Source organism: Pagrus pagrus (genome assembly GCF_965226575.1).
Source record: "Pagrus pagrus genome assembly, chromosome: 5".
Taxonomy (NCBI): domain Eukaryota; kingdom Metazoa; phylum Chordata; class Actinopteri; order Spariformes; family Sparidae; genus Pagrus; species Pagrus pagrus.
Genome location: NC_140189.1, coordinates 27,866,274 through 27,890,799, shown reverse-complemented (window position 1 = coordinate 27,890,799; position 24,526 = coordinate 27,866,274). Strand labels below are relative to the sequence as shown.

The window sequence follows — 24,526 nt, the reverse complement described above, 5'->3', positions numbered from 1 at the left end:
CTGCAGTACCTGCTGTTTCCTCTCGGTTGCGCTGTTTCCCTCCTGTCTCTAAGAAAACAATAGCGCTCGGCTAACGCAGGATAAAGATACACTACTTGTTCCTCTCCGGTCTAGACATCACATCATTAGCCGTGTCAGCTAGTTAGCTGTTTATTTTTTGTCAAAATGTCAACCACGACCGGCGGCGGAGAGTTTGGCAACCCTCTACGAAAGTTCAAGCTCGTCTTTCTGGGCGAACAGAGCGGTAAGAGGAGGGCGTTGTGTCTGCGCCGAGTGTTAATTTGGTCGGATGTTGAGGAGTATGTTAGAAGAAGTGGCTAAGATTCACGTAGCTGGCTAGCTTCTTTTGGGTAGTTGCTGCTAGGCTAGCTTGATGGAGTTACTTGCGGGACGCGATGGGGCCAGTGATGAGACAAAGCGATGTGTTGAGTGTTTCGGTGTCGACCGTGTGTTTAAGAGAGAGTCTGGTCAGAAAAAGACAACGGACATAACATATTTTCTGACTCGTGATGATGTCATTGCATAGCTAGCGTTAGCTACGGTCAATCGCTAAGCTAGCCAAACATCTCGGTCTTCGTCGTAACGACAAACGCCCAAAATAAGTAGAGTTGCCGTTTTAGTGCCATTAACATTTGTGACTCACCCATAGATTGATTTGTCGTCAGATTCAAACAAGGGTCGCTGTCCTCACTGTGGCCATTAGTTTGTGATGCATCAGCATCATCTAACTACAGCGTAACTGTAGCCCCTCGGTAGCAGGCTAACTACTTTTAGCTAGCAGTTAGCTGTGCTAGGCTGAAATACACTAGCAGTAACGTTGGCTAATATTGGCATTCAGAGCCTATATGAGACGTTAACGTAGCCGTCAAGACTTATGTCGGCTTTAAACAGCGGGGCTGTATATGTGAAGGGCACTAAGTCCATCCATACATGTCAGTGTAGCGCTTCTTGACTGTCCTAGCTAGCTAGCTGTTAGCTTCCTACAGCAGCACCTTGCAGAGCCACGTCGGCCGGTGGGTCCAAACCAGTCGGCCCTCTTCCCCGACCATATAACGTCTGCCTACGGGGACTAGCACTGCCATTTTTATGCGTGACTGTATTTTAGGGTTGACTGTCTAATATCGCAGTGACAGTCTCTCATCACGAGACAAATTATGAGAAGTTGAGCCATTTTCATTTTGCAAATGTTGTGGCTCCACCCAGAAGTGCCAGCTCAGCGTGTGGGTTCAGCAGTCCACAGTGCATCAATGAGAGCAGCTACGTACTCACTATGTGCTGTCACTGACTCATAATGATTTTTTTCTCCCCACCTATTATACAAAATCAGACCTGATATGATTGGGTGTTGTAGATTATGATCTTCTGAATAACAAGATCAAATATTAAAAATGTCTGTTGTCTGTCTGTGCAGTTGGGAAGACGTCTCTCATCACCAGGTTTATGTATGACAGTTTCGACAACACTTATCAGGTAATGACACACACCAACACACAGATTGAGTGTATTCAGACCCATTGTTGGTGTTTTTAGATCCACCTGTGTTTCCCTTCAATAGTAAAGATAATGTTTAGTATGTAATGTGGTCGAACGCCTTCTTCAAATGATGTTTCTCTGCCTGTAACGATGTTTTAATGCAATTATTGTTTTGCAGGCGACAATTGGCATTGACTTTTTGTCAAAAACTATGTACCTAGAAGATCGCACGGTAAGCCCTGTGTATTTTATTGCAATTTTCATTATTCACTCAGCGGCCATTTCCCTCTGACATCACACTCGAGGTGGGAAGCTCACATGTTGTTATCATTTCACTTCCTGATTGATCAGCAATTGAAAAAAGACAGGGGGTATCGAATATCAGGTGGCACATCTGCCGTATTTCAAAGTAAAATAACATTTGATAACCGATTAGCTACTGTTGCATGCAACTACTTCCTAGCTAAGATTACCGTTAATGTTAGTTGATAATGATGCACAATAAGATAGAAAAGGGGTTTTAATTCTTGTGTTGGACCTGTGAACGTTACAGAAATATGTTCGTGTATGTATAATGTCGTCTAACATTACTGGCTAACAAGAACATTTCTCGGTCGGGTGAAGAGAAGACAAGAAAGTTAACGTTACATTGCGAGTTGAATGACCCGAGGATGCTCCTGACACTCTCACCGTCCACTGTCTATTCATTTGCTGATGCTGCTGCTGTCTATATGATTTGCAGCATTATATCCTCTTGATAACAACATTTGAGCGTCGCAACCCGAGCGTGACGTCAGAGGAAGATCTCTCCTGTGTGATTAAAGTCTACTTCTGTAGTTTTCAAACTGCTAGAAAAGCTGAAAGCATGCATGAGCTTATTTTAGTAGTAGCCACCGTTTATTTTCCTTTCACCATTTCACATTGTTTTGTTTACATTAAGCTAGACTTTCATTTTGTGACACATGTGATCATGTTATTAGTTCCCATCGTTATATCAAGTTTTTGTTTTCCTTCCATCCCCCCCCCCGGCTGGATCATGAAACACCCCCCACCCCCCCACCACCATCCTTTCCACTTTCATTTCACGGCTGGCCACAGATTCGGCTGCAGCTCTGGGATACAGCCGGACAGGAGCGTTTCCGCAGCCTCATCCCCAGTTACATCCGAGACTCAGCCGCTGCTGTGGTGGTTTATGACATAGCCAGTAGGTATCATGGCCTTGCCTCACCTCCTTGTCCTCCGCTTAGTATGTGGAGGGGCTTAAAAAAAGAAAATTTCACTAGCATGGCAAACCCCACTGGACAATATGATGAGGATGTATTCCAGCTGTGTGCATCAGCTGTAGTGATACATCTCTCGGTGGGTGTCCAGGGGGGTCTGTTACTTATGAGGCTGATGAAAGGAATAATAGAGAATCTTGTCCGTCGAGGTGACATCTGAAGAAATATTCTACTAAATAATGATTCAGCGGGGTTTCCTTTCACATGTCTTGTTTTTTTTTTTGCATGCTGGTCATCTCCGACCCTGCCGCATTTGAATGATTCATCTCTCCATTTAAAAAGAAAAAGGCCATTTTCATCTCTGCTGCTTGGCTTGCAGTTCCTTTATGTCTGTCCTATTCTCCACTGTCTTGTTCTGCCTTTCCCCTCCTTATCTCCACCTCCTTTCCGCTCCAACCCTCAGGTCCGGCTCCAGCTATGGGACACTGCTGGACAGGAGCGTTTTCGTAGCCTAATTCCCAGCTACATCCGTGACTCTACCATTGCCGTGGTTGTTTATGACATCACCAGTGAGTCAGGGCTGTATTCTAACCTTTCTGTAGGATCTAGAGAAATTGGACGGCAGTTAACTTTGGCATAGTTGCTACTTCACATCTTTCTGCTAATAACCTTCAGGATATTTTCCTTCTTCAAGCTTCTCCTCTTATTATGCTTGCGTACTAAAACGACTACACACAGGATGCTCTACCTCTGTAATAATAACTGCTCGTGCACACTTTTAACTTTAGTGAGAACAAATGTTTTATGTGTTTTTGTGGTTGTGTTTACAGTAATTCTGTGTTGTTGTTTTTTTCACCCACAGATCTAAATTCATTCCAGCAAACCTCAAAGTGGATTGATGATGTCAGAACAGAGAGAGGAAGTGATGTCATAATCATGCTTGTTGGAAACAAAACAGACTTGGCAGATAAAAGGTACGTGAGTGTGTGAGATGTGTGGAAGATGATTGTTAAATAGACTAAATGTATAAATACTAGCGTAGCGTGCAGTTATTAAGTAGGCGTGAGCGATCTGATGAGTTTAGGTCAGGACCTCAGTGTTTAATATCCTCTTCTGTGTCCAAACTACATGTTATCTCATCGATTAGCAGCTCTGCGTTACGTGAACCGACCAGTACTGATATAGCCGACTAGACGGCTGAATGAGTTCATGTGGCTCTTCTCTGGGCGACTAAAACAATGCTAGCAACGTGGTGAATGAGGAACTAGCAAGAAATTCAGTTTGAAACATTTAGAAATTAACTAACTAACTAATCTTTGACGTTTGTGTACTGTGTTGCAGAAATATCTTACATGTTCTGTTTTATGTTATATCTGTTGAAGTTAGCATGCTAACCCAGCTAGCCCCTAGCCATTTTGTACCCTAAGAGGTCCGATAGTAAACACCAACACTCCCCTGGTGCTCTGAGCTCCGAGTCCAGGGCAGAGTCAGCTAATATAATGTCCTGTTTTATAGTATAAAAGTAGATACACTCTCTGCCAAATCCCACTTTTCTTCCCTTCAGTGCATCTCATCCAGTTTTGACTTTTATCATCCCCTTGGTTTGGTATTTTTACACACTCCAGCCTTTTTATTCGTGATTTAAGCACCTTTATTTCTTATGATTTGGTCATATTTATGTTTTTACTTTTTGTTTTCCTTTCCTGCTCTGTTCTCTCCATGTCATTTTAATTTTTTTTTTGTGTTTCCCCTCGACACCACACTCCACACCACTCCCATCCTCCCCCCCATCTCCCTCCCTTCCCGTGGGACCGTGGCAGGCAAGTTTCTGTTGAGGCGGCAGAGAGGAAAGCTCGTGAGCTCAATGTGATGTACATAGAGACCAGTGCCAAGGCTGGCTATAACGTCAAACAGGTTGGTGTCCAGCGACAAGCCGGTGTTAATGCTGACAAATAGTCCTGACAGTAGTTATGTCCTTTAGGTCAGGGAGGCCGACCTGAGCCGTCTGGGATTAAATAACCCCTCCATGTGTTCGTTATTCGGATCAGAGTGGCTGTGGAGTGAATGAGATCCCGTTTTTTTCTCCTGCTGCTTCATCTTTGACTCAGCACAGCAGCTTCTGTCCCTTTTGTCTTCCACTGTGTCTGCGTGTGTTATAACTAAACTAACCTCTCTCTCTCTTTTTTTTTACTCAAAACAAGATTCTGTGTTGAGCTCTCTTTGTTTCTCTCTCTCTCTCTCTCCATCTCCTCCCTCTCCTTTTGGCCTGTCCTCTTTTGCGTTTTCTTTTCCACATCTGTCTGTTCGTCCGTCTTTCCCTCCCCTCTCTGCTTCTACCTGAGCAGACAGATCACCACGGAGGAGGGCGAGCAGAGAGCTAAGGAACTGAATGTCATGTTCATTGAAACCAGCGCAAAGACTGGCTACAATGTCAAACAGGTAGAGAATCTGCTCTCTCGAGGTAGTCCAGCTAATGCTGCTGTAAAAGTCTACACTTAACTCTTTCCGCCTCCTTTTCCCCCCCTCTTCTGGCATCATGACATGTCTTAGTACCCTCAGTACTTCCTGTATCGGTTGTTTTTTTCCTCCACAGGCTTTTGCTTTTAGATGTTTCAGTGTTACTTCACCTGGTCTGCACAGGTTTACGGCCACTGTGTTTGTTTGCTCGAGTACTTTTTTGTGTGATTCACTAAAAACTTGTGCAGCTTTCAAAACGTTCTCTGTGAATATAATGGATTTGCTCAGCGGAGGAGGTTATAGCACGGCGACCTTCACTTTCATGCTGGGAGTTATAATCACACGTTTTTCTACTGCTTCAACTGCTTCTTGTGTTTGCCTGTTATTCAATCAGATATCTTTAGTACCGGTGGATTAGTTATAACTTGGATCACTTTCTGTCTATGTTGTGTGCAGCCTATTTTACAGTAGGGGTGGGTGATATGAGGTAGCTGTACTTTATAATGTCTCTGGTTGTGTTTGGATGTAAATGACTGCATTGTATGAATGCGATTAAAAACAGTTTCTCAATTGAATTTCCAGAAAAATAACTATACCATGATATCTATCAATAAGGCAGTAAAATTACACATACTGGGATAGAAAATTGTATCCAAATCACCCACCACTATGTGACAGCATTTGACTTTATGTCCCTTTTTTTTCAAACATGTTCGACACTTAAACTCCTCTGACTTTGTCTTCTAGCTGTTCCGTCGTGTTGCTGCTGCGTTGCCTGGGATGGACAGCACACCAGAGAAGAGCAAAGAGGACAGTATCCTTTTTAAAAATGCTTTTAATATGAATTGTTCTCGCACTTTTGTTAAGTTATTATTATGTAATGTTGTCACGATGCTGGATTTTTTTTACTTTGATGCAGTAGCTTGAAAAATATCGATATTTGATAACACGAGGAGACATTGACGCAGCTTTGAAGGCATTAAATGTTTTATTAAATGTTGCGACAACCTTAGTTGTTAGTAGATTAACTCACCGGATGTAGACGTTGGGTGTCAGCCTGCCATTGGCCGACTATTTCAGTCAGCATTTCCGTCCCCTTCCTCTATCTGCATGTTAGCGTTGCCAAACTCCCTACAGTCTCTACAGGAACAACAACATCTGAGCTCGCCATCTAACTTTGTCGCTAACGGTATGAACAGATACAAGCTGGCAGATGTTGGCTTTCTTGTTGGCAGACACTATTTTGCAGGGGCAGCGTCACTGCATCCTGGGCTCCCGAGATGATTGTGATTGGTTTATAGAAATACAAACAAGTCAGATCATTTTTTTCTCCTCTAGTAGGATGATAATGGGCACAGCTAAGTTATTACTGGCACGGCTTTATTGCTATAATTGTAGGAAATGTGGGAAGCTGGTAGCACACGCCTCTGAGTTTACTCCTCAGAAAAGAGACGGTGTTAGCTGAGGAGATGGCAGCGCTGCAGAAAATACTGAAGTGAAATGTGCAAATTCATCCACGATGTTACTTAACCGAGTCCTCTCAGTGATCGACATCAAATTGGAGAAACAGCCAGAGATGACTGTCACCGAGAGCAGCTGCTCATGCTAGTACACCTCACCCTCACCCAGCCTGTCTCCTCCCCACCAACAGCTTGTCTCTCAGTGGCCACTCTCTCCACCCTTGGCTCACCGCCATTGCGATGGAGGACCTGCCTTTTTTTTTTCTCTTCTTTTTTTTTCCTTCCCTCCCCGTTTCAACCCAGTGACTTTTCAGAGTAACCGTGTGGATGTGCATTACTGTATTGAAACAGATTATCTGGAAAAAAAAAAAAAAAAAAGGTTAAAAAGTTAAACAGTTAAAACAAAGGAATAAGTTCAATGATATGTTCAGATTTTCATCCAGTTGCATGGCATTATATAGGATTGCAGACTGACATAGCTAACCGCTCATGAGTTATTGCACAGTTCAGATTCTTAGTGCTGTTACTCTCGTCATTGTTGTAAAGTAAAACTGCTTGGGATTATTTAAATGCAAGGTTGAGTCTTCAGCCCATTGTATTTTACTTTTTTTATATATATTTTAAATGGAGAGTTTGCCTCAAACTATTCTATCTTCTCAGATGACTGATTATATTTCATGACTTTTTGTTTTGAGGAAGTCGAGACAGGAACTTACCAGTGAATTTACATCATTGCTAACCCTCACATTACCACATTAGGCTCAAAAGGACAGTCCGGTTATTTGGTATTGTTCAGACTCTGACACATCTGTCGTGTGTTAGTGGACCAAATGTACTTAATTTTAGAAACGGTGCCGTAAAAAGGGACGTGTAACCAAGTAATGAAGACGTAAATATCCTTTTTCATCAAAGGGACGCCATCCCACGTTCATTAGAAAGGCTACTAACCTGAAGCGATGTCTGCATTAAAACTATAGCAACCGTCTTTCCAATGTTTGCTCAATAAGCTGCACGCATACTAACACGTCTGAGGAGGAGTTTTCAGTTATTAGACGAACCCCCCTTCAAAATGTAGGAAACGAAATAGGCCGGTGTTTATTTTTTTCCCCCCACACTGATGGAGAGCTGTCACTCGGGCCGCTACGACGCAAAACCCGCCATCTCATCGACGATCTGTTGTTGTGTTGATTACACTTATCGCAAGAAACATGCAGCATGCTCACCATGCAGGATTTATATGGATAAGAACACAGATGCCTTGCTTGTTTGTTCACCAACGTTGTGCACTGAATCAAGCCACAATATTGTAAAAATATAACAGAAGCCTGCTGACTGGTTCATGGCTTCACTAGTTGTTTTGTAGAGCTGGTAGATAAAAGAGTTTGTCCTCAGATACAGCTAACGCTTACTAACACCCTTGCTGTAAAAAAAAAAAAAAAAGTGCAGAGAAGTTAGTTGCAGTATCCTTTTTGCTGTATTGCTTATTGCCTGTGTAGGGACTGTTGGTTTTATGTGTTTTATTTATTTTGTAACTTGGACATACAGATAACGTTGTATGCTTGACCAAAAGTACAGACGCTGACACGCACGTTGAACGTTTTATTTTATTTATTGTTTTGCGTGTCTGCTGGGACTCCACCTAAAAGGCAACACTTAGGGCCCCCTCCCCTCCGGTAATGTTTTTTTCCCTGTCGCACTGCTCGACCTTTCTGCAGTGTGTGTAGTCAGTAACTTGGTTTACAGTCGCAGGTTAAGGCTGCACCGCCACCAGACACACACTCACTCACACACACACACACACACACACACACACAGTTTAACACAAACCAACTAACTAGCCATAGCACAACAAAAGACACTGTTCGTTTGCTGTAGCTTGTTTTTGAAATGTTTTGAAAATGGATTTCAAGTATTTGATTACATCGAATAACCATTTTAACATGAGCAGCTCTTCTATTACTTGTCACTGACTAAATACTCGGCTTTGTGCTATTCTGAATCGTGTCTGTCCATTTGAAATATGCTGTCTACTCGTGTTTAGCAACGTTTGTGTGAATAATGTACTATTACTATCTGATGTATAAAAAGGAGAGTTAATGAAACACAAGTGTAGGCCTATCACATGGAATAAAATAAAGATATTTCACCAAAAGGTAACCTCTGTGGTCTCCTCCTTCCAGTCTCTTGTTGCTTATTCATAATTCTGTCTGGCTTCACGTGTCTCGGATCAGTAAAAGATTCATCTGTACGGTGCCGGAGTTGAATGGAAGAAACCAGTCAGTCCGCCAAAGTAGAGTGAAACTACTAATGAGGCGATGCATCACAGGCATGACTCGTTAGAAAAGTAAGGTGTGGCTAAGTGCGGACATGAGTTGTGTTGTTCACTCTTACTGTGCAACTTTTGCTGATCTTATCAGATCGTGTTCCCAAAATTCAACGTATCAGCCTTCAGTATTTATATCAGTACATTCTACTATGATTGTTTTTTGTTTCACAATCTGTATCTCATATGAAAGCCCATTACTGCCAGTTAAAGAAAAAAAATGATATATATATGTTGCCATGGTAAGTCTTAATTATGTAATAAGAAAGTTGATCATTATGAAAAAAGTCATGAAAGAGCTGTAGTTATTAAAGAAAATCTGAATTATTGGATAGAAAATCGAAATTATGAGAAAAAAGTATATTAAGTCAGATTAAAAGAAACTGAGCTAAAAAGTTACTTTTCAATCATAACTTTATCTTATAATTTCAACTATTTATGTCATAGTTATGACTATCTCACAAATGACTTTTTATCCCATAATGTCGACTGTCTTATAATTATGATTATGAGATAAATCATGAGTTAAAAAGTTTAAATTCCCAGATAATTGTTGCCCTTTCGTCTCACAATGATGACTTTTTATCATAATTATGACTTATCTCACACTCTTATGACTTTTCATAAGTTCTTATATATAATTTCGACTTTACATCTTAAAATTATGATTTTGCGTCAGAAATAATTTCTTTTTCATCAAGTTTTGTTTAAAATAAGAAAAGAAAAGAAAATGGCAGAAATGGACTTACCATGTCTACAGTACTTGTAATTGAATATGTGTGTGTGTGTGTGTGTGTGTGTGTGTGTGTGTGTGTGTTTTCTACACATGGTTGATAAAGAAGTGTTGCCAACCACTTTTTCTTTTGTTGTTGTTGTATTATAATCCATTTGATCTATATAAATCTATCTTCAGATCTATAAAGACCCAGTGGACCCAGAGTCATCACCATGATCATCTTATTGATTTTCTTTAACAGCAGTTAAAACTTGATGTATTTCCCATCAGGAGGCTGAACTGAGGCTCATATCTGACTCCTGGTTTATTGTTTTAACAGTCGTGATGATGCATCGACGCTGAGACAGTCACACTGCCCACTGCCCCTGAGGGCCCACAGCGTCCGGCCCACCGCTTCACTCCACCTGACGTGTGTCTTTCACACTTCCTGACAATAAAAACCTCTCGCAGCTCCTCTGGTATCAGCGTCGACACAGCAGCAGTGGTGATACTGTTAATGTCAACACTTGTGAACTGGGATTGGCCTCTCGGGTCGTTTCTGAGGAGGGGGGAGTGGGCGGAGCTGTCACACACACCTGCCCGCATCATCACACACCTGGATTCAGGAAGTGCTGTGACGTCAGAGGGAGAGGTGTGTGATGGAATGGCAAAAATCCTGCTCGACCTGATTGTCGAGCGGATCGTTATATATTGAGTCGGACGGAGACAAACGCGACCACACAGGTGTGAAACCTCCTCCGCGCCAAACACTCAGGACCGAGCAGGTGTGTCGGATTTTTAAAGAAGAAACAAAAGAAAAGAAAGAAACATGTCGATTCACTCGTGTATTTTACCTGACGAGAAGGTGTTTGCCGACTTCAGAAAGCAGTGTTTATCATCGGACAACTGGGTGAACAGGTATGACAATCATGGGATGCAGGTGTGGGTCGAGGTTCCTGCAAAGAACGGAAAGCAAGGTCCCAAAGTTCACAAGATCAAGGTAAGTTCCTCCTAACACTCACTTTTAAAACACCTGTACAGGTGATCGACTCTGCCTCACGTGTCCTCTGTGTGCTTCAGTGCAAAATGCCAATCACAGATGTGTCGGCTGCCACCATGTACGACGTCCTTCACGACAGCAAGTACCGCAAGGAGTGGGACCCCGCCATGTTAGAGAGCTTTGACATTGCCAGGCTGTCTGCTAATGCTGATGTGGGCTACTACTCATGTGAGTCTACCCCTCTTCACCTGTAGCTCTGTGCTGTGTACACTATATCCTCTGTTAAAGTCACCTGCTGGATGCACCTGTTGACTCACCTGTCACCTGTAAGAGGGGGAAAGTGTTTATGTAGAGTTTTATTTTGAAGGATTTTCTTTTATATCCTATTATATCGTGTTATATCCTAATGTGAGATTACTGTACACATCCTCATTCAGGAGATTGTTGTATCGTGACATATATGTTTTCATTTCCTGGTTTTACAGGTTGCTTTACAGTGATTTTTTTTTTTTCAAACTTACTTCTTCTAATACTTGCCTTTACCCACTTTACTCATAGTATCCGCATTACTGATGGTTATTCGTCAGAAATCACGTTGTGTTTAGTATTTTGTGCCATCCCTACGGTGTTGTATCAAGATACGTGTTGTGTTTTCGCAATATAGCCTTAAAATATTCTAACTTTTCTGTTGAGAGAGACGAAGAAGGTCGTCACGATGCAATCTGCTCACATGTGGCCAATAGAAAAGTGATTCATACATGTAAATCTTTAGATAAAGCCCCTCTAATGTCATTATTTTAAGACGGTGCATCATCAAAATCATTTTGTTTTTGTTTTAAAGAAGTTAACTTTTTTTTTCCCAAGTTGTTGATGCAATAACAAAACAAAATCAATAAAAAAATGTTTTATTTAAGACTTTTATTCCTTTAAAAATGCTGTAAATTGTCAATAATGGAGTAAACTTGGCCCCTTTCTTTGAGTCATGATGATAATAAACAGTGCTGCCATTATTTACCCACCAGTAAGCTCTTCTGTCCACATTCACACACTCAAACAAGATTTTTCTTGAAATGTATCCGTAGTTAATTAGAAGTACAGTCGCTCTGGATTTGCATTTAGGCTGTTTCTTCTGGCGACACTTTTGTAAACTGCTGAAGCCCTCGGGGGTGAAGAATGAGCGGCGTCTCGTTCCACCGCTGTATTTACTGTCAAAACAAGGGTGTCTCAGGTTGTGACATTGGGAAGTAATGAAGAAAAGTCTTTCACAAAGAAGATTTTTTTATGTCTTTGTTGTTGTTTTCTCTGCAGGGCAATGTCCAAAGCCAATGACGAGCAGAGACGTGGTGAGTCTGCGATCGTGGCAGGTGAAGGATGACGAGTATGTGATCGTTAACTTCTCAGTCAAACACCCGGTACGACACCTCCTCCACACACTCCCGTGCACAAAGCAACTACTGTCTTTCAACGTGACATTTCTGCAGCTCTTTGTCTTTAATTGCTTGAAAACGTTGTGGTTTTTCCTCATTATTCATCAAACTGTTTCCATTACAGAAATACCCTCCTGGCAAGAAACTGGTGAGAGCCGTTTCCATCCTCACCGGTTATTTGATCCAGGCCACAGGACCGAACAGCTGTAATTTCACATACCTTTCACAAGCTGACCCCAAAGGTAAAACCCACAACCAACCGCTGACATGGTCACACTGTTGCTGAACATTGTAAGAGCTGCTTTTTAAAAGTTTTCTCTCTTTTTGCTCCAGGCTCTCTTCCGAAGGTTGTGGTGAACGCAGCCACTAAAATGCTCGCTCCGAAGGTACGTGACGCAAAAACACAACTGTTGTCAGAAACTCTCTCAACCGAGCGTTTTGTTTACATTGAGTCAACAGCAGCAATGAAAGTGATGAGTTTAAAAATACACAATCTATCGGTTTGGGCGTGTGTGTGTGTGTCCAAGAGGCGATTAAAATGTGTGTGTGCAAGTAAGGGAGTGAGGGTTTCATGTGTCTTAGAGGACAAAGGTAACCATAGAAACCAGATTGAAGGGCCTGTCCTGGTAAGATTGCTGACAAAGAGCGTCTCAGCTGGAGCTGCTGCTCCGTGTCCCGGCAGAACTCGTTCCCCAGGTTTCATATCCTCCACTGATTGAAACTATTCAGGCCAAAGTGTGTCGAGTGTGTGTGTGTGTGTGTGTGTGTGTGTGTGTGTGTGCTGAAACTAAACAGATACACTGACCTCTTTAACGCAGTAAAACACTGAACTACAGGTTTGTTACAGAGATATTTTGTCAAATGACGATTGTTTGGACGTGAACGAAGGTGTAAATATCTATCCAAACGTTTGCACGAGGCCTAAATCTGAGGGACTAGAATAAGGTTTCAACCAATGATTATTTTCAGGAAATTGTAAAAACATCCACCATAAGGTTATGCCACTGAAGTCCTGGTCTAAAGCCATTCTTGGAGCCTTGTTAGCGCCAAGCTAAGACAGCTGTTAGCCCCAACTTTAGCCTCGGGCTTGGTGCTTACTATTGGGCCTGCTTCAGAGAAGGGTTGGCCTCGTGTTTTCAGGGCTCCCCCTGCTAAAATCGACTTAACACAGGGGCAAAAAGTGCCAGTGTGAAATGTGGCTAAATTAAACTTGTGTCGCATGTTCAAACTTAGATCTAACCCAGGGCTAGAAGACGTGACGCATGTGTCATAGAGCGTAGGTTAGCTGTGTGTGTGAAGTTAAGTAATCCCAGGGTCAAGGATAGCCCTGGGAAATGGCTCCTTTAGTCAGGCCTACGAAGGTTCAAGGAATTATTTTAGCCCCGGGCTACATGCAGCGTGAAAAGCCCCTTTTAGACGTCTTCAAGTTGCATGTTTTGTTTCTACCAAGTCCGGAAACTAAATATATATACAGTCATGAAAAACAGTAAATATTTAACTTTGAGAGGCTAAAACCAGTAGATTTTTGGCTATTCGTACTTCTTAAATGTCTAAATGATGATGTGATTATCCAGATATTCGCAGATTTAATTTGTTTTGTTTACGTCTGGGTGAAGTGAAGAGTTCATGTGCCTCGTAATGGCAAGATCACCGTTTTATATTTGAGAGTGTAAAAGGCCTTTTGTTAAAATGTTTGTGTCAGAGCCATAAATAGTTGGACTCCTGTAACTGATTGCCACACAATCTGCTCCGCCGTATTTTCTGACCAGCTTTATCTTCAGCTTTGTTGACCGAGACTAAGGTGTGGCACGATCCTCATTGTCGGACCGCGGCCCTCTGATAATCATATCCTCTCTTGGCCCACTCCTTCCAGGTGATGAAGAGTGTTCACAAGGCGGGACAGAACTACCCACAGTGGAAAGCGCAGAACGTCCCCGACCACAAGCCCTGGCTGTACCCGGAGCAGAGCACCCTGCCCATGATGAACCCCGCCGACCTGGCGATACAGAGGGCAGACTCGCTAGAAAATGTGGACGAGACCTCTAAAGATGATGAAGCCCAGGACAGCGAGGACAGCACTTAAATCGAAGAGAAGACCTGAGACCTCAGACTCTGTAATTGTTTCCAGTTTTTCCGCGTCTGTGTGCCTTTTCGGGATGAGCAAGAGCATGAAGTGTTTACAGCTGTCACACGAGACAGAAATGAGCACAGATCAAGTTGCCATTCACCTCAGTCCATGCTGAACCAAGCTGAACATCTTGACAGTGTTTTTTTTTTAAATAATGTTGGGGTTTGAATGTGTCATACTTACAGCACTACATTAACAATGGGTCACCTGTCAGGCCTTTTTTTTTTTAATTATCTTTTAGGTGCAGCTGTAAAATGCACATTTTAAATCAGGTAGTGTCGTCATGTAGTTCTCCACCAGCTGCTCTTTGCCTTTACACGTGACTGTGAATGAAGTAGTAGTGAAGGAGTGACCATGTTCACTTTAGATTTTTAAAAATGATTAGCCTCTTAATACAGACGAGACAGTGTTTTAACGAAACCTTCTTCTATATCCGATCAAAAGTATAAGCCTGAACTCGACAGACTACCTTTTATTGTCTAGATTCACTGTTTAAAACGTAGGTGTCATGTTTTGGTGAAAGGTTCTGGGTTTGTGCAGCAGCTCTCGGCGTCGACCTTGAATCTGTTCTTCAGAAATACAATTTTGTTTTCTTTTTAGCTTGATGCAAAACAAAACGCTATCACCACGTGTGCTACTGACTTTGTTTAAAATGTGAACATATCTTTGGTAAACATGTAGTTGTAATTAGTGGGCAACTACGTGTTTAATGTGACACATGAAGGCTGGTTCATTGTATTTATTTGGATGTACAGTCGAAAACTATGCGATCTAATCCTTTATTATAAGTTATTCAGACCCTAGACTTGTAGTGGCACTCGAGGAGGGAATTAATTGTTGATTTCTGAGAATGGACATCTTGTTAGGTCGTCTTAACTTGTAAAATGTACATATCATAGGTTTGCATTTTTGTTATTTGAAGGATTGGGATGACCATAAAGGATATTTTTATTTATTTATTTGAAGTTACTGTACGCTCAGATGAAGTCATGGTGGAGAAAAGACCCTGAAATGCAGCTGCAGGTTTTTTTCTTCTGAAGATATTTGATGTTAAGAATACTTTTTCAAAAAAAAAAAATAAACCTCACATGGTTAACGTGCTCTGGTAATCCCTGTTATTGACTGCATTCCTTCTAAAGATGACAAGTCAGCGTTGAGAGAAACCAACCTACAAGGTGGAACGAGTTTGGCTACTTGTACCAGAACAAACCAGTCTGTTTCCAGTTCTGGTTCAGCCTCTTCAAGTCCACAGACCAAAGGTTACTAGGGTTCAAAAGCTTTTTATTTCTTTTTAGCATGTCAATGTCATGTTCTTTTATGAAAAATGATGAAAAACACATTAGTTCATCGGATGTAAAACCAAAACTTTAACCAAGTTACTTTACAAAAGAGTAAGACAGTGTTGAGATGCAACAGGAAGGTATTTACATCAGTCTCCACAATTGTTAGTCGCAGTAGCATCCAGAAGTATTCGAAATGTTCTCAAGCATGCAGTTTAACTTTATGGCCGAAGCTCGTATCTGCTGATTGTAATGATTAACACATTTTGAAACACTGAGGCTGAAATGATGAAAATACCAGATAAAGTCTTCAGTTGGAATGAAATCCTGCGGACATGAAATTCTCAGTTAACGCCCCATAACCGGCTTCACCGCCAAACAAAAGGACATGGCGCAATGTTTTGTCATGTGCTGTGATTCGTTTACCCGCGGTGACGTCAAAATCAACAAATCTGAGCGATATTATCCGTCACGCTGTCGGAGGTGCAATGAAACAGGACAGGTATTTCAGAACGTGCTAAGAAGATGTGAAGTTGATATTTATCTCTTCTTCATCTGATTACATGTCTGCGCTCCAGCCAAGTACTCCAGCGTGCTATAAACAGGAAGTTGAAACTTTGTGGGCTGAAGGATCGTCCCTGCAGATGGTTTAGTTGCCACAGAGCTCCTCTCTCAGGATCAGAAATTTAATTAATGCACAGTTGGAGCTCCTGTCTTCATTTTTCGTCGATGGTTTTTGCAGGTTACACCACTTTACTGCTGTCATGCAATTGAACCGACAAAAGAAATATTCAGAGTGAAAACCTGAACGATAGCGCTATCTCATTGCCCGTGACCTCTTCATCTGCACCTCCAACAGCATGGCGGATTGGTCATAAACCCCCAAACACCCGTTTGTGTAGGTAAAAGATCAGCACGTTAGAAGTTACACCTATCAACAGTTTGGCACCTCAGTTTATACATGAAATAACTACAATATCATCCAACCCAGAAGCAGTTTTTTTTGTTGTTATGTGTGAAAAATAAACACAATTAATACCTGACAGTGTTAAAATAATGCATAAGCAGTCGCTGAAATATATTTACACAATGTCCAATCTCCAACACAATAAAAAAAAATCTTGTTAAATATATAAAAACTCGATCTGCAGTTTATTCACAGTGATATTTAGATCATTAAAATTTAGCAGAAGTTTTGCACTATCACACGCTCTTAAATACGTACCACCCTGCTGTCTTTGTACCATATGTATCAGTGAGCGCTGAAACACCAAGTCATATGTACATTTTCTTAAATGTGTATGCACTCAGTTGCCAGTTTATGCAGTTTAATCCAACAGTCCTCCGCTCATGAGGGGTTATAATGTTCAGCTGTTGTTGAAACTGTTTCAGAGATGTTGATTTATCTGTATGGCCGTGTTGGAAGCTATAGTTTGTGAGTTGTACTGCAGCGTTTCCAATATTTAGTCTACCCACTGATACAGATGGGGTGGACAAAATATAAGAAACAAACTGTTACAATTTGAATTTTCAACAAAAACTGAACAACTTAACTTCTGACAGCAGGGTTTGTTGCTGGGCTGATTTATTGGACTGCTTTAATTTTAGCAATGCATACCTAATAAACTAGCAGCTGAGCATATGTGTATATATATCTTTACTCTATATCAGTGTCATCAAGGCAAATGTGTACAGTGCACACAAATGCTACTCTGTTCTTGATTTAAATATATTTCTAAGACTACAGTAGAAACATCTCATCAGGGTTTGTGGCAAAGTGAGTGAAGGCAATGATTAAATTATGTGTGGTCTATAAATGTTACGCATGACTAGAAAATATGTATCAGTTACATAATTTATCGTGTAAAATGTCCACTAAGCTCCTGTTTCTCTCACTTCCTGAAAATACATCCTGACGGAGTGGAAGCCATCATGTATCACAGGAAATTTGGGTGTGAGAGAAGAAACTGAGTATGTAACAGAGTATAGATTGTCCTTACATGGACGACTTTGAATGAGTCTGTTAGTCATACATCAGTCATACTGAAGCTGAGACAGAATGGAGGCCAGAGTCTGTGGGAGGAGGGTAGTGACGCTCAGTGAAGCGTCTGTCCACATCTCTCTCTCGCTCTGCTGCCACCTAATGTACAGTCCTCTCCTTCTGCCTTTGGTAGTCTGATAAAAGAAACATACAGAGATCATTATATATAATGAGAGTTATATCATTACATGTGGTGACCTCCTACCAGAGTGATCTAAGTCAGTGGCTCCAAGCCAGTTGTTGTTCTCGTTGAGAACATGCAGAGTGATCGTTATCTCGGCTGCAGTATGTCAGTACTGTGACATGCTGGTATCGACGTGATGACAGGCTTTACATTCTTGTGTTTCAGTTCTTGGAACGAGTTATGCTCTTTACGTCACCTTTTACTCACACACATGAACCTTTCACCGCCACACTGGTACAGTACACAACACATACTGCAGTATTAACATTATGAGGGATGATGAAGGGCGCGTTTCATATTCAAAACAGACTGAAATCTGCTATCACGCCCAACCTGAGCCCAAAAAACGTCCTTTGGGATGAAAGATATTTTACATCATCTTATCTTAACTTAACAGTATCTGTGCTATTTATGTTTTCTGATGCTGTTAAAGGTTTGTTTGGAAACAAGGCAAAAAAAAAAAAAGCCTATATTTTAAATTATGATTATCAAACGCACAAATGGCTAATTTTACATATATAAGTCACACCTTGTTTACTGTACATGATTTTTATCAGTAAACCTTGTCAGTAAACATTTATGGTCACAGAATACTGAAATAAAAAGAGCATCAACTGTATAAAAAGACACTGGATAGAAGATGGAAAAACGGTGACATTCACAAATTTAGTAATAATGCATCACAACACCAATGAGACAGTTTCTGTATTCTAAACCAAATTCTACAATAAAAAGAGATCGCACAGTAATATTTCTGGTTTCTGGATACACTCTGCCAAAACATCTTCACAATGGGCAAAACCAAACAATATGAACTTTTGTAGAGCAAAGGTGGAGGAGTACAAACGCTATTTGCACAACCTAGAGACTGTCATAATAAGTACTTACTGTAAGGAAAGAAGCGAACCCTCATCAGTATTTCTCGCGCAGTCTTCAGAATCTCTACAGCCTGAAGAGGAGGAAGAAATGAAGAAAGACCTTAATGCAATATCATACATAAACGTTGGGCTGCCCTTATTGAAACATTATCTGTATATGATATAGAAGAGAGATGGGATAAAGTCAGGGACGCTGACAAAGACTAGTGTCTTTAGACTGCAGGGTAGATACTTGATTAAAACAAGATTAAAATTCCTCTCTCAATGTCAGTAATATAGATGTGGATGGACACTGTGTAATATTGCCTTAATGCTCTGACTTACTCTGGAGTGCTCTATGTCTTGGAAATCAACCTCATTCACACAGAGAACCTGGTCGCCCTCCTGTAGTCCTGCTCTATGGGCATCCGAGTCTGGGACCACCTGCCAGCACATCACACAAACACAGAAATTAGAAATCACAATGTGTACAACTTTGAAAAGCAACCGATTTTTCAGCAGCAAAACAAGTATGAATGCAGTAAAAACCATTCTACACACACAAACACACACACACACCTTGGATATAAAGATCCCCAGTTGTGATGCCTTTCCCCCGCGGATGTTGAAGCCCAGCTGTGCTCCTGGAGGTTTCTTCAACACAATGGTGCGAGGTAAAAACTGGGTGAGCTCATTGTTGTAGTCAGGGTGATGAACCCGCTAAAAATGTAGAAAGAAAAAGGAAAAGCTGACTATGTACATCCAGAAGGGTGGTATGATATCCATTATGACTGTGAGACTGAATCTTCTTGCACACCTTGATTACTGCGTGAATCAGCAGAAAACTTATACTGAGCGTGAAACTTGAATGCGACACACTGGAAATCTTGGAAACAGTATGCGGCCCAAAAAATATAACTGAGCGTTAAACTGCATCTCATAGTCTTCACCTTCACGTCGGATATGAACGCCTCATTGATCTTTCTCTGTCTGTCCACTAACTCATGTTTTGGTCTCCATGGAAACAGATTACATCCACTTGCTGTGCACAACAAAACCAGTGACACCGTTGACTGGAAATGGATTCAAAGCCACTGATCAGGAGGCAGTTGAGAGCCGGAGAGAGATCAAGGAGGCCTTTCACATCAAACAACAGAGGCAATCTTTCAACAGTGGCAGGGGTTACGATAAAAGCTGCAACGATAAGCCAATTGATCGATTAGTCGTTTGAAAGAAACAGATCAACTGTTTCAGCCATTTTTAAGTAAAAATGTCAAACATCAGCTGGTTGCAGCAACTTGCATGTAAGGATTTGCCGCTTTTTATGATTGAAAACACTGATGAGGGTTGCTGGTTCGATTCCCGGCTCCCCCGCCTGCATGAATGATGAAAAAAGGATAATAATCGTTAGTGGTGGTCCCACAGACGAAAACCTGTTATGTGACCAAAGATTCATACTTTGATCACGTCTGCTTACAACTGAAGAAATCCCTATCCCCTAATGAAGACCTGAAGATGCAGTTAAAAAGCTTTTAATGTTGTTTAGTTTTATTCATGGTTATATATATTGGTTTAAGAAGATGCTAATACTGTATGTGGCACACCTCCTGTGTAGGTATCCATGCTGGTGGGTTCTCATAAGTAGGCAGGAAGACCACTGGGAGCTGGTAGTCATCATAAGGGATTTTCTGATCCATTTGTTCTGAAACACACCAGAAGACAGAGAAGGACGGTGTTACACAAAACAGTTTCTCAAGGCTGAGTCCACATTGTTTCAAATTAAGGCTCTTCACATAGTGTTAGTTCCAGCATTAAACCGAGCGAGCTTACCAAAACATGACAGTGTGTCATCTAATTCAGCACCAAGTAGTAGGAGTAGCTAAACCCGCTGACACACTACATAACATTAAATAAACGTGACACTGCTGATGTACATTTGACTCAGACTATATCAATGAAATGAGGTGAATTTAGCCGATAGTGGATCATTTTACACTGCTACATACCAATGGGACGCCAGCTAACGCTACAGTTAGCTTACTAGCTAACTTCGAAACTCTTCGCTCTCTTCACCAAACATCATTTCAAAGCTAACATTCATTATTATTATCACCTGAACCGTAAAGATTAAGATACTGCTTAACCTGTTGATGTAAACTCAGGCTGACAGCCATAAAATAGCAAATTATCTCACCTGCCACTTCGACAGCTAGCAACAACAACCTCTTTCTCTTGTGTTGGTCGATGACGCACATCAGGCTCAACAGCGCCACCTGCTGTCTGGGAGGAGCCACTACAACATGCAGCCCTGCAGTCTCTGAGCTGTAACAGCAGCTTGTGCTGCAGTGATGCATTACTGCCATCCTGTGGAGTAAAGTAAGTCCTAAAATGTCCAGATTTTTCTCATAAAGCCTGTCAGGAAATGTGAGTCTCCCAATCCTTTGATTTAATGCACCATGTCCTCTCTCTCAGGCTAATTTCTGCAACTAACAAGCACATTTTCTGCAGCTTCTGCTACCTGACAGTGTTTCAGATGACTGTCTCCTAATCTTAATCTTACACATACGTCCTCTTTTCTGTCTCTCACATATTTCTAACAACACACACTCTATTTTACCATGAATGTCTTTCCATTACCTCCTGATCCCAGTGCTGCTGCCAGTCTTTATCATTTGTTCTCCGTCATATACTGTCCTATGTCCCCTCTGATCCCAAATGAATGTGACCTCAGTGCCCTGCTTCATTTCTCTTAAATGTATTATTTCAAGTAAATCCTGCTGATAACTCGATGCACCATGTTGAGACTGAGTCACTGTGTCCAGAGACGTAAATTTGAGTTGACTCAAGTCACTGTTTTGATGACTCGCAACTTATCTTGACAGGAAATGAATGACTCAGACTCTGAAATTAAAGATTTGGGACTTGATGAGACATGATGACTTGATTAACATAGCTGAGGTCATTTCATGTTGTCAGTTTAGTTTATTTTTCTTAGCTTTTTACAGTCTGACTGCCAGTATTTCAAAGAGATGGGAAGGGATTTTTCTTTTTATTGGAAAGAGATTAAGAATCAAATTAGCTTGTGTTTTTGTTCAATTGCATATATTCCACTGATTATCAATGATTAGAATACAAATTCAGTTGACTGTCATGCTTTTGGATCAAGGTTTTAATGCCTTGTTATAAAAAGCGAGCACTGCAGGTAAGACTGCAGTATTTTGAGGTGGGACCTGCTTGAGACTCGGACCGTACGGCTTGAGTCGCATGTCTGCCACAAACATGAGTCTTGTTTGGTTTGTTTTGTTCAAAATATTCTGAAGCCACCAAAATGTGTGTGTAAATCGACAGCATACAAGCTTTTAAGGTCATTTTACACATGTGAGCTCAAATGATGTTAGTCTGTTTGAATGCTTTCTCACTCCTACTTCACTCCTGCACTGCTTTCCTCTTTATTCTGTCTACATGTTTAGTAATGGACTCCAATGCAGCTAATACTGCACTTTGTTTTATTTCATTACCAAGCGTTTCCACGTCTGTATTACAGTCAGGCTGCCTCAGGTATTTATAGTGTTTCCTGAAATTTCCCACACCTGTCTCCTGTGTTCAGTGAGGTAGAAATATTTACTCGACATAAGCTGGGATGACGACTTCTCCCTCTGGGTCCTTCTTGGGAAACCTTCCAACTCCTTTTTATTTTTTGCAATATTCCTGGAAACCAGCATTAAATCAGGCACAGGTTCTTATATGGTACTGGTACCTATGTACACTCATTTTATTGTCATCATTCAGGCACACAAATAAATTCTTCTTCTGTTACTCAACTTTTATTATTTTCCTCTCGCTCCACGTTTCCACTACGTCACACTCCTGTTCACTCACCTGTAGTACTCTGCCACAACTACCTCCTTCACAATGTTTCCTGAATTGGGCTTCAGCCAGGACTCATGTGTACACCCAATGTCTGGTTTCATGTCTGGTTTCTCTTTTTCTACCAACAATAAAGCTGTCTGAGCCAAGTGTTGTGCTGCTGCTGCTGCTTTAACAACAAACAAGATAAAAGTCACCGATTTCTTCTTTTTTATTTTCTGTCGTCTGTCCAAGAAAGTCTTTCTTTCACTCTGCACCTCACAGCCGCAGTATGTGAACAACACTGTGAAGATTACCTTCGCAGGTACAACACTTTGATCTCACACCCTCCTTATACTTATCCCCACCACACCTAGCTCATCTTTTCTTTCCTTTAAAGCCCTTAACTCTTGCCCAAAGGTCCTGCCAATTAAAACACCTCACAGGCTGTGGTATTTACTCTGACACTGTATTCAACAAATCCAACTTACAGCTCCTTTGGGAGACTCTTTGTCTCAAACTCTACTAAAACGGGTGTCAGTCCCTCCTTCCTCGACTCTCTCCATCCTTCTTAAAGACTATTCTGCACCCCCAATTATCACATTATATCATCATATTTTATACACTGCGGTGTATCTCATGGGATTAATGATGTCTTATTCTAACCTCTAATACAGTAAAACATCATATTTATCTGATGATTATGTATTATTAATTTAGTGCACCGGAGTGAAGTCGCAGGAAATTGAAATACTCAAGTAAAGTAAGTAAATACTGTACTAAAGTACAGTAATTGAGTAATTGTACCTATTTACTGTCCACCTCTGCAGACTACTGTTGCCCTTAGTGCTAGAACACAACAACATTTTGGAAAACTTAATGCCATTTTGTAAAGCACAACATTTTGTCATGTTTCTGAAATGTTGTTGTGTTTTTTCGAATGTTAATTTGTAAAGGAGAGGCGGACAAATGCCAGGAAGGTGAGCAGCAATATCTCCAGACTTACGTGCCAGCAGAGGGCCTTGCCAAGTGCAGCAGAAGAAAACATTGCGTGCACCACATTAGAGAGGAATTGAGCGCTTGAGGGGCCATTATTTCTGACTGTCTTCAAAAAAATGTATATGTGTGCTGTTGTGGGGATTAATGACCTCACTGTGATCACTTAGTGAAAAGGTGAGCTGTTTTTCCGTCTAAGTCAAAGTTTCATTTTGACTCGGTGGTGTAAAAAAGCACTGAGATCTTTTACTTAAATAAAAGTAGCATTACCAGTGTGTGGAAATAATTTACAAGTAAACTTTTACTCACAAGCAGAGGTAAAAGATGAATTAAGTCTATTCTTACACATGATAATACATCATATCTGTCTGGTGATTATATGTTGTATCATTGAATGCACTGCATTGAAAATCTGAAGTAGAAAGAAATGGATTTCTCTAAAGTACAAGTATGTAAAAATTGTACTGAGGTACTGCACTTGAGTACATTTACTTTGTTATTTTCCACCTCTGTAGATTATTATTACAGTGGCCCTGAGGGTCAAACAACATTTCACAAAACAACAACTAGAGATGCACCGATCCAGTTTTTTCCGATCCAATCCCTATACCGATACCTGGGCTGAGCGTATCGGCCGATACCCGATACCGATCCGATACTACTGTTGAATGAATGAAGTGTACAGGGCTTCTAAAGTCACTCTTTTCTGCTGACAAAAACTCACAAACATAATACTCTTTGGAGCTGAGCAACACACTTCTCACACCCGCAACAATCTCGCCTCTCTCTGATGTCACACCCGCGCCCAATATTAATAAAAATGAAACGACTGGATCGGTATGCTGGATCGGCCCCATTCATCAGATATCCGATCCAGCTAATTAGTCAATATCGGAGCCGATATCCGATCCCAGTATCGGATCGGTGCATCTCTAACAACAACATGGCATAAACGACAAGACAAGACAAGAAAACACAACAACATTTTGGAAACATTTCAACAAGACACAACATTTCACAAAAGAAAACAACATTTCACAAAACTTGACTTGAACTTTTCAACTTTTCAGAAAACAAATGTATTTTCTGAAATGTTGTGTCGTAGTTTTTTAGTAGTAG

General features: G+C 41.1%; 3 protein-coding genes across 7 annotated transcripts; 2 read left to right on the top strand and 1 right to left on the bottom strand.

Annotated features, from left to right (window-relative positions):
- The first annotated feature begins 60 nt into the window (after positions 1-60).
- On the top strand, positions 61-8,767 carry rab41 (RAB41, member RAS oncogene family). 4 transcript variants are annotated; one of them, XM_084353749.1, is made up of 8 exons: positions 61-244; positions 1,412-1,470; positions 1,652-1,705; positions 2,572-2,677; positions 3,556-3,667; positions 4,514-4,607; positions 5,898-5,964; positions 6,695-8,767. In XM_084353749.1, exons 1-8 carry the CDS (start codon positions 166-168, stop codon positions 6,757-6,759), a joined length of 636 nt encoding a protein of 211 aa, XP_084209875.1. In that variant the 5' UTR covers positions 61-165; the 3' UTR covers positions 6,760-8,767. The 4 variants fall into 4 exon arrangements, with proteins under 4 accessions (XP_084209875.1, XP_084209874.1, XP_084209873.1 ...); XM_084353748.1 differs by lacking the exon at positions 4,514-4,607 and adding an exon at positions 5,039-5,132 and having other exon boundaries at positions 62-244; XM_084353747.1 differs by lacking the exon at positions 2,572-2,677 and adding an exon at positions 3,157-3,262 and having other exon boundaries at positions 65-244.
- A 1,515-nt stretch (positions 8,768-10,282) lies between these two features.
- stard14 (START domain containing 14) lies at positions 10,283-15,304 on the top strand. The gene is made up of 6 exons (XM_084353849.1): positions 10,283-10,648; positions 10,729-10,876; positions 11,957-12,060; positions 12,200-12,317; positions 12,409-12,461; positions 13,949-15,304. The coding sequence occupies exons 1-6, from the start codon at positions 10,478-10,480 to the stop codon at positions 14,156-14,158; spliced, it is 804 nt and encodes a 267-aa protein (XP_084209975.1). The 5' UTR covers positions 10,283-10,477; the 3' UTR covers positions 14,159-15,304.
- Positions 15,305-15,467: 163 nt separating this feature from the next.
- On the bottom strand, positions 15,468-20,843 carry pdzd11 (PDZ domain containing 11). Of its 2 annotated transcripts, none has more exons than XM_084353850.1 (6): positions 20,760-20,843; positions 20,170-20,267; positions 19,145-19,285; positions 18,911-19,009; positions 18,597-18,657; positions 15,468-17,658 (listed from the first exon to the last, which is right to left on the bottom strand). In XM_084353850.1, exons 1-6 carry the CDS (start codon positions 20,818-20,820, stop codon positions 17,624-17,626), a joined length of 495 nt encoding a protein of 164 aa, XP_084209976.1. In that variant the 5' UTR covers positions 20,821-20,843; the 3' UTR covers positions 15,468-17,623. The 2 variants fall into 2 exon arrangements, with proteins under 2 accessions (XP_084209976.1, XP_084209977.1); XM_084353851.1 differs by lacking the exon at positions 20,760-20,843 and adding an exon at positions 20,572-20,659.
- Positions 20,844-24,526: the final 3,683 nt, after the last annotated feature.

Bases quoted from the DNA above. Each gene is read 5' to 3' on its own strand.
- rab41 (XM_084353749.1), top strand. From the start codon at position 166: ATGTCAACCACGACCGGCGGCGGAGAGTTTGGCAACCCTCTACGAAAG. The intron at 3,668-4,513 runs GTACGTGAGTGT...GGACCGTGGCAG, and splicing joins ACAGACTTGGCAGATAAAAG to GCAAGTTTCTGTTGAGGCGG. The intron at 4,608-5,897 runs GTTGGTGTCCAG...TTTGTCTTCTAG, and splicing joins CTGGCTATAACGTCAAACAG to CTGTTCCGTCGTGTTGCTGC.
- stard14 (XM_084353849.1), top strand. From the start codon at position 10,478: ATGTCGATTCACTCGTGTATTTTACCTGACGAGAAGGTGTTTGCCGAC. The intron at 12,061-12,199 runs GTACGACACCTC...TTTCCATTACAG, and splicing joins ACTTCTCAGTCAAACACCCG to AAATACCCTCCTGGCAAGAA. The intron at 12,462-13,948 runs GTACGTGACGCA...CACTCCTTCCAG, and splicing joins CTAAAATGCTCGCTCCGAAG to GTGATGAAGAGTGTTCACAA.
- pdzd11 (XM_084353850.1), bottom strand. From the start codon at position 20,820: ATGTGCGTCATCGACCAACACAAGAGAAAGAGGTTGTTGTTGCTAGCT. The intron at 20,268-20,759 runs GTGAGATAATTT...GGTGTGTTTCAG, and splicing joins GCTAGCTGTCGAAGTGGCAG to AACAAATGGATCAGAAAATC. The intron at 17,659-18,596 runs GTAAGTACTTAT...TTCTTTTATCAG, and splicing joins GGTTCGCTTCTTTCCTTACA to ACTACCAAAGGCAGAAGGAG.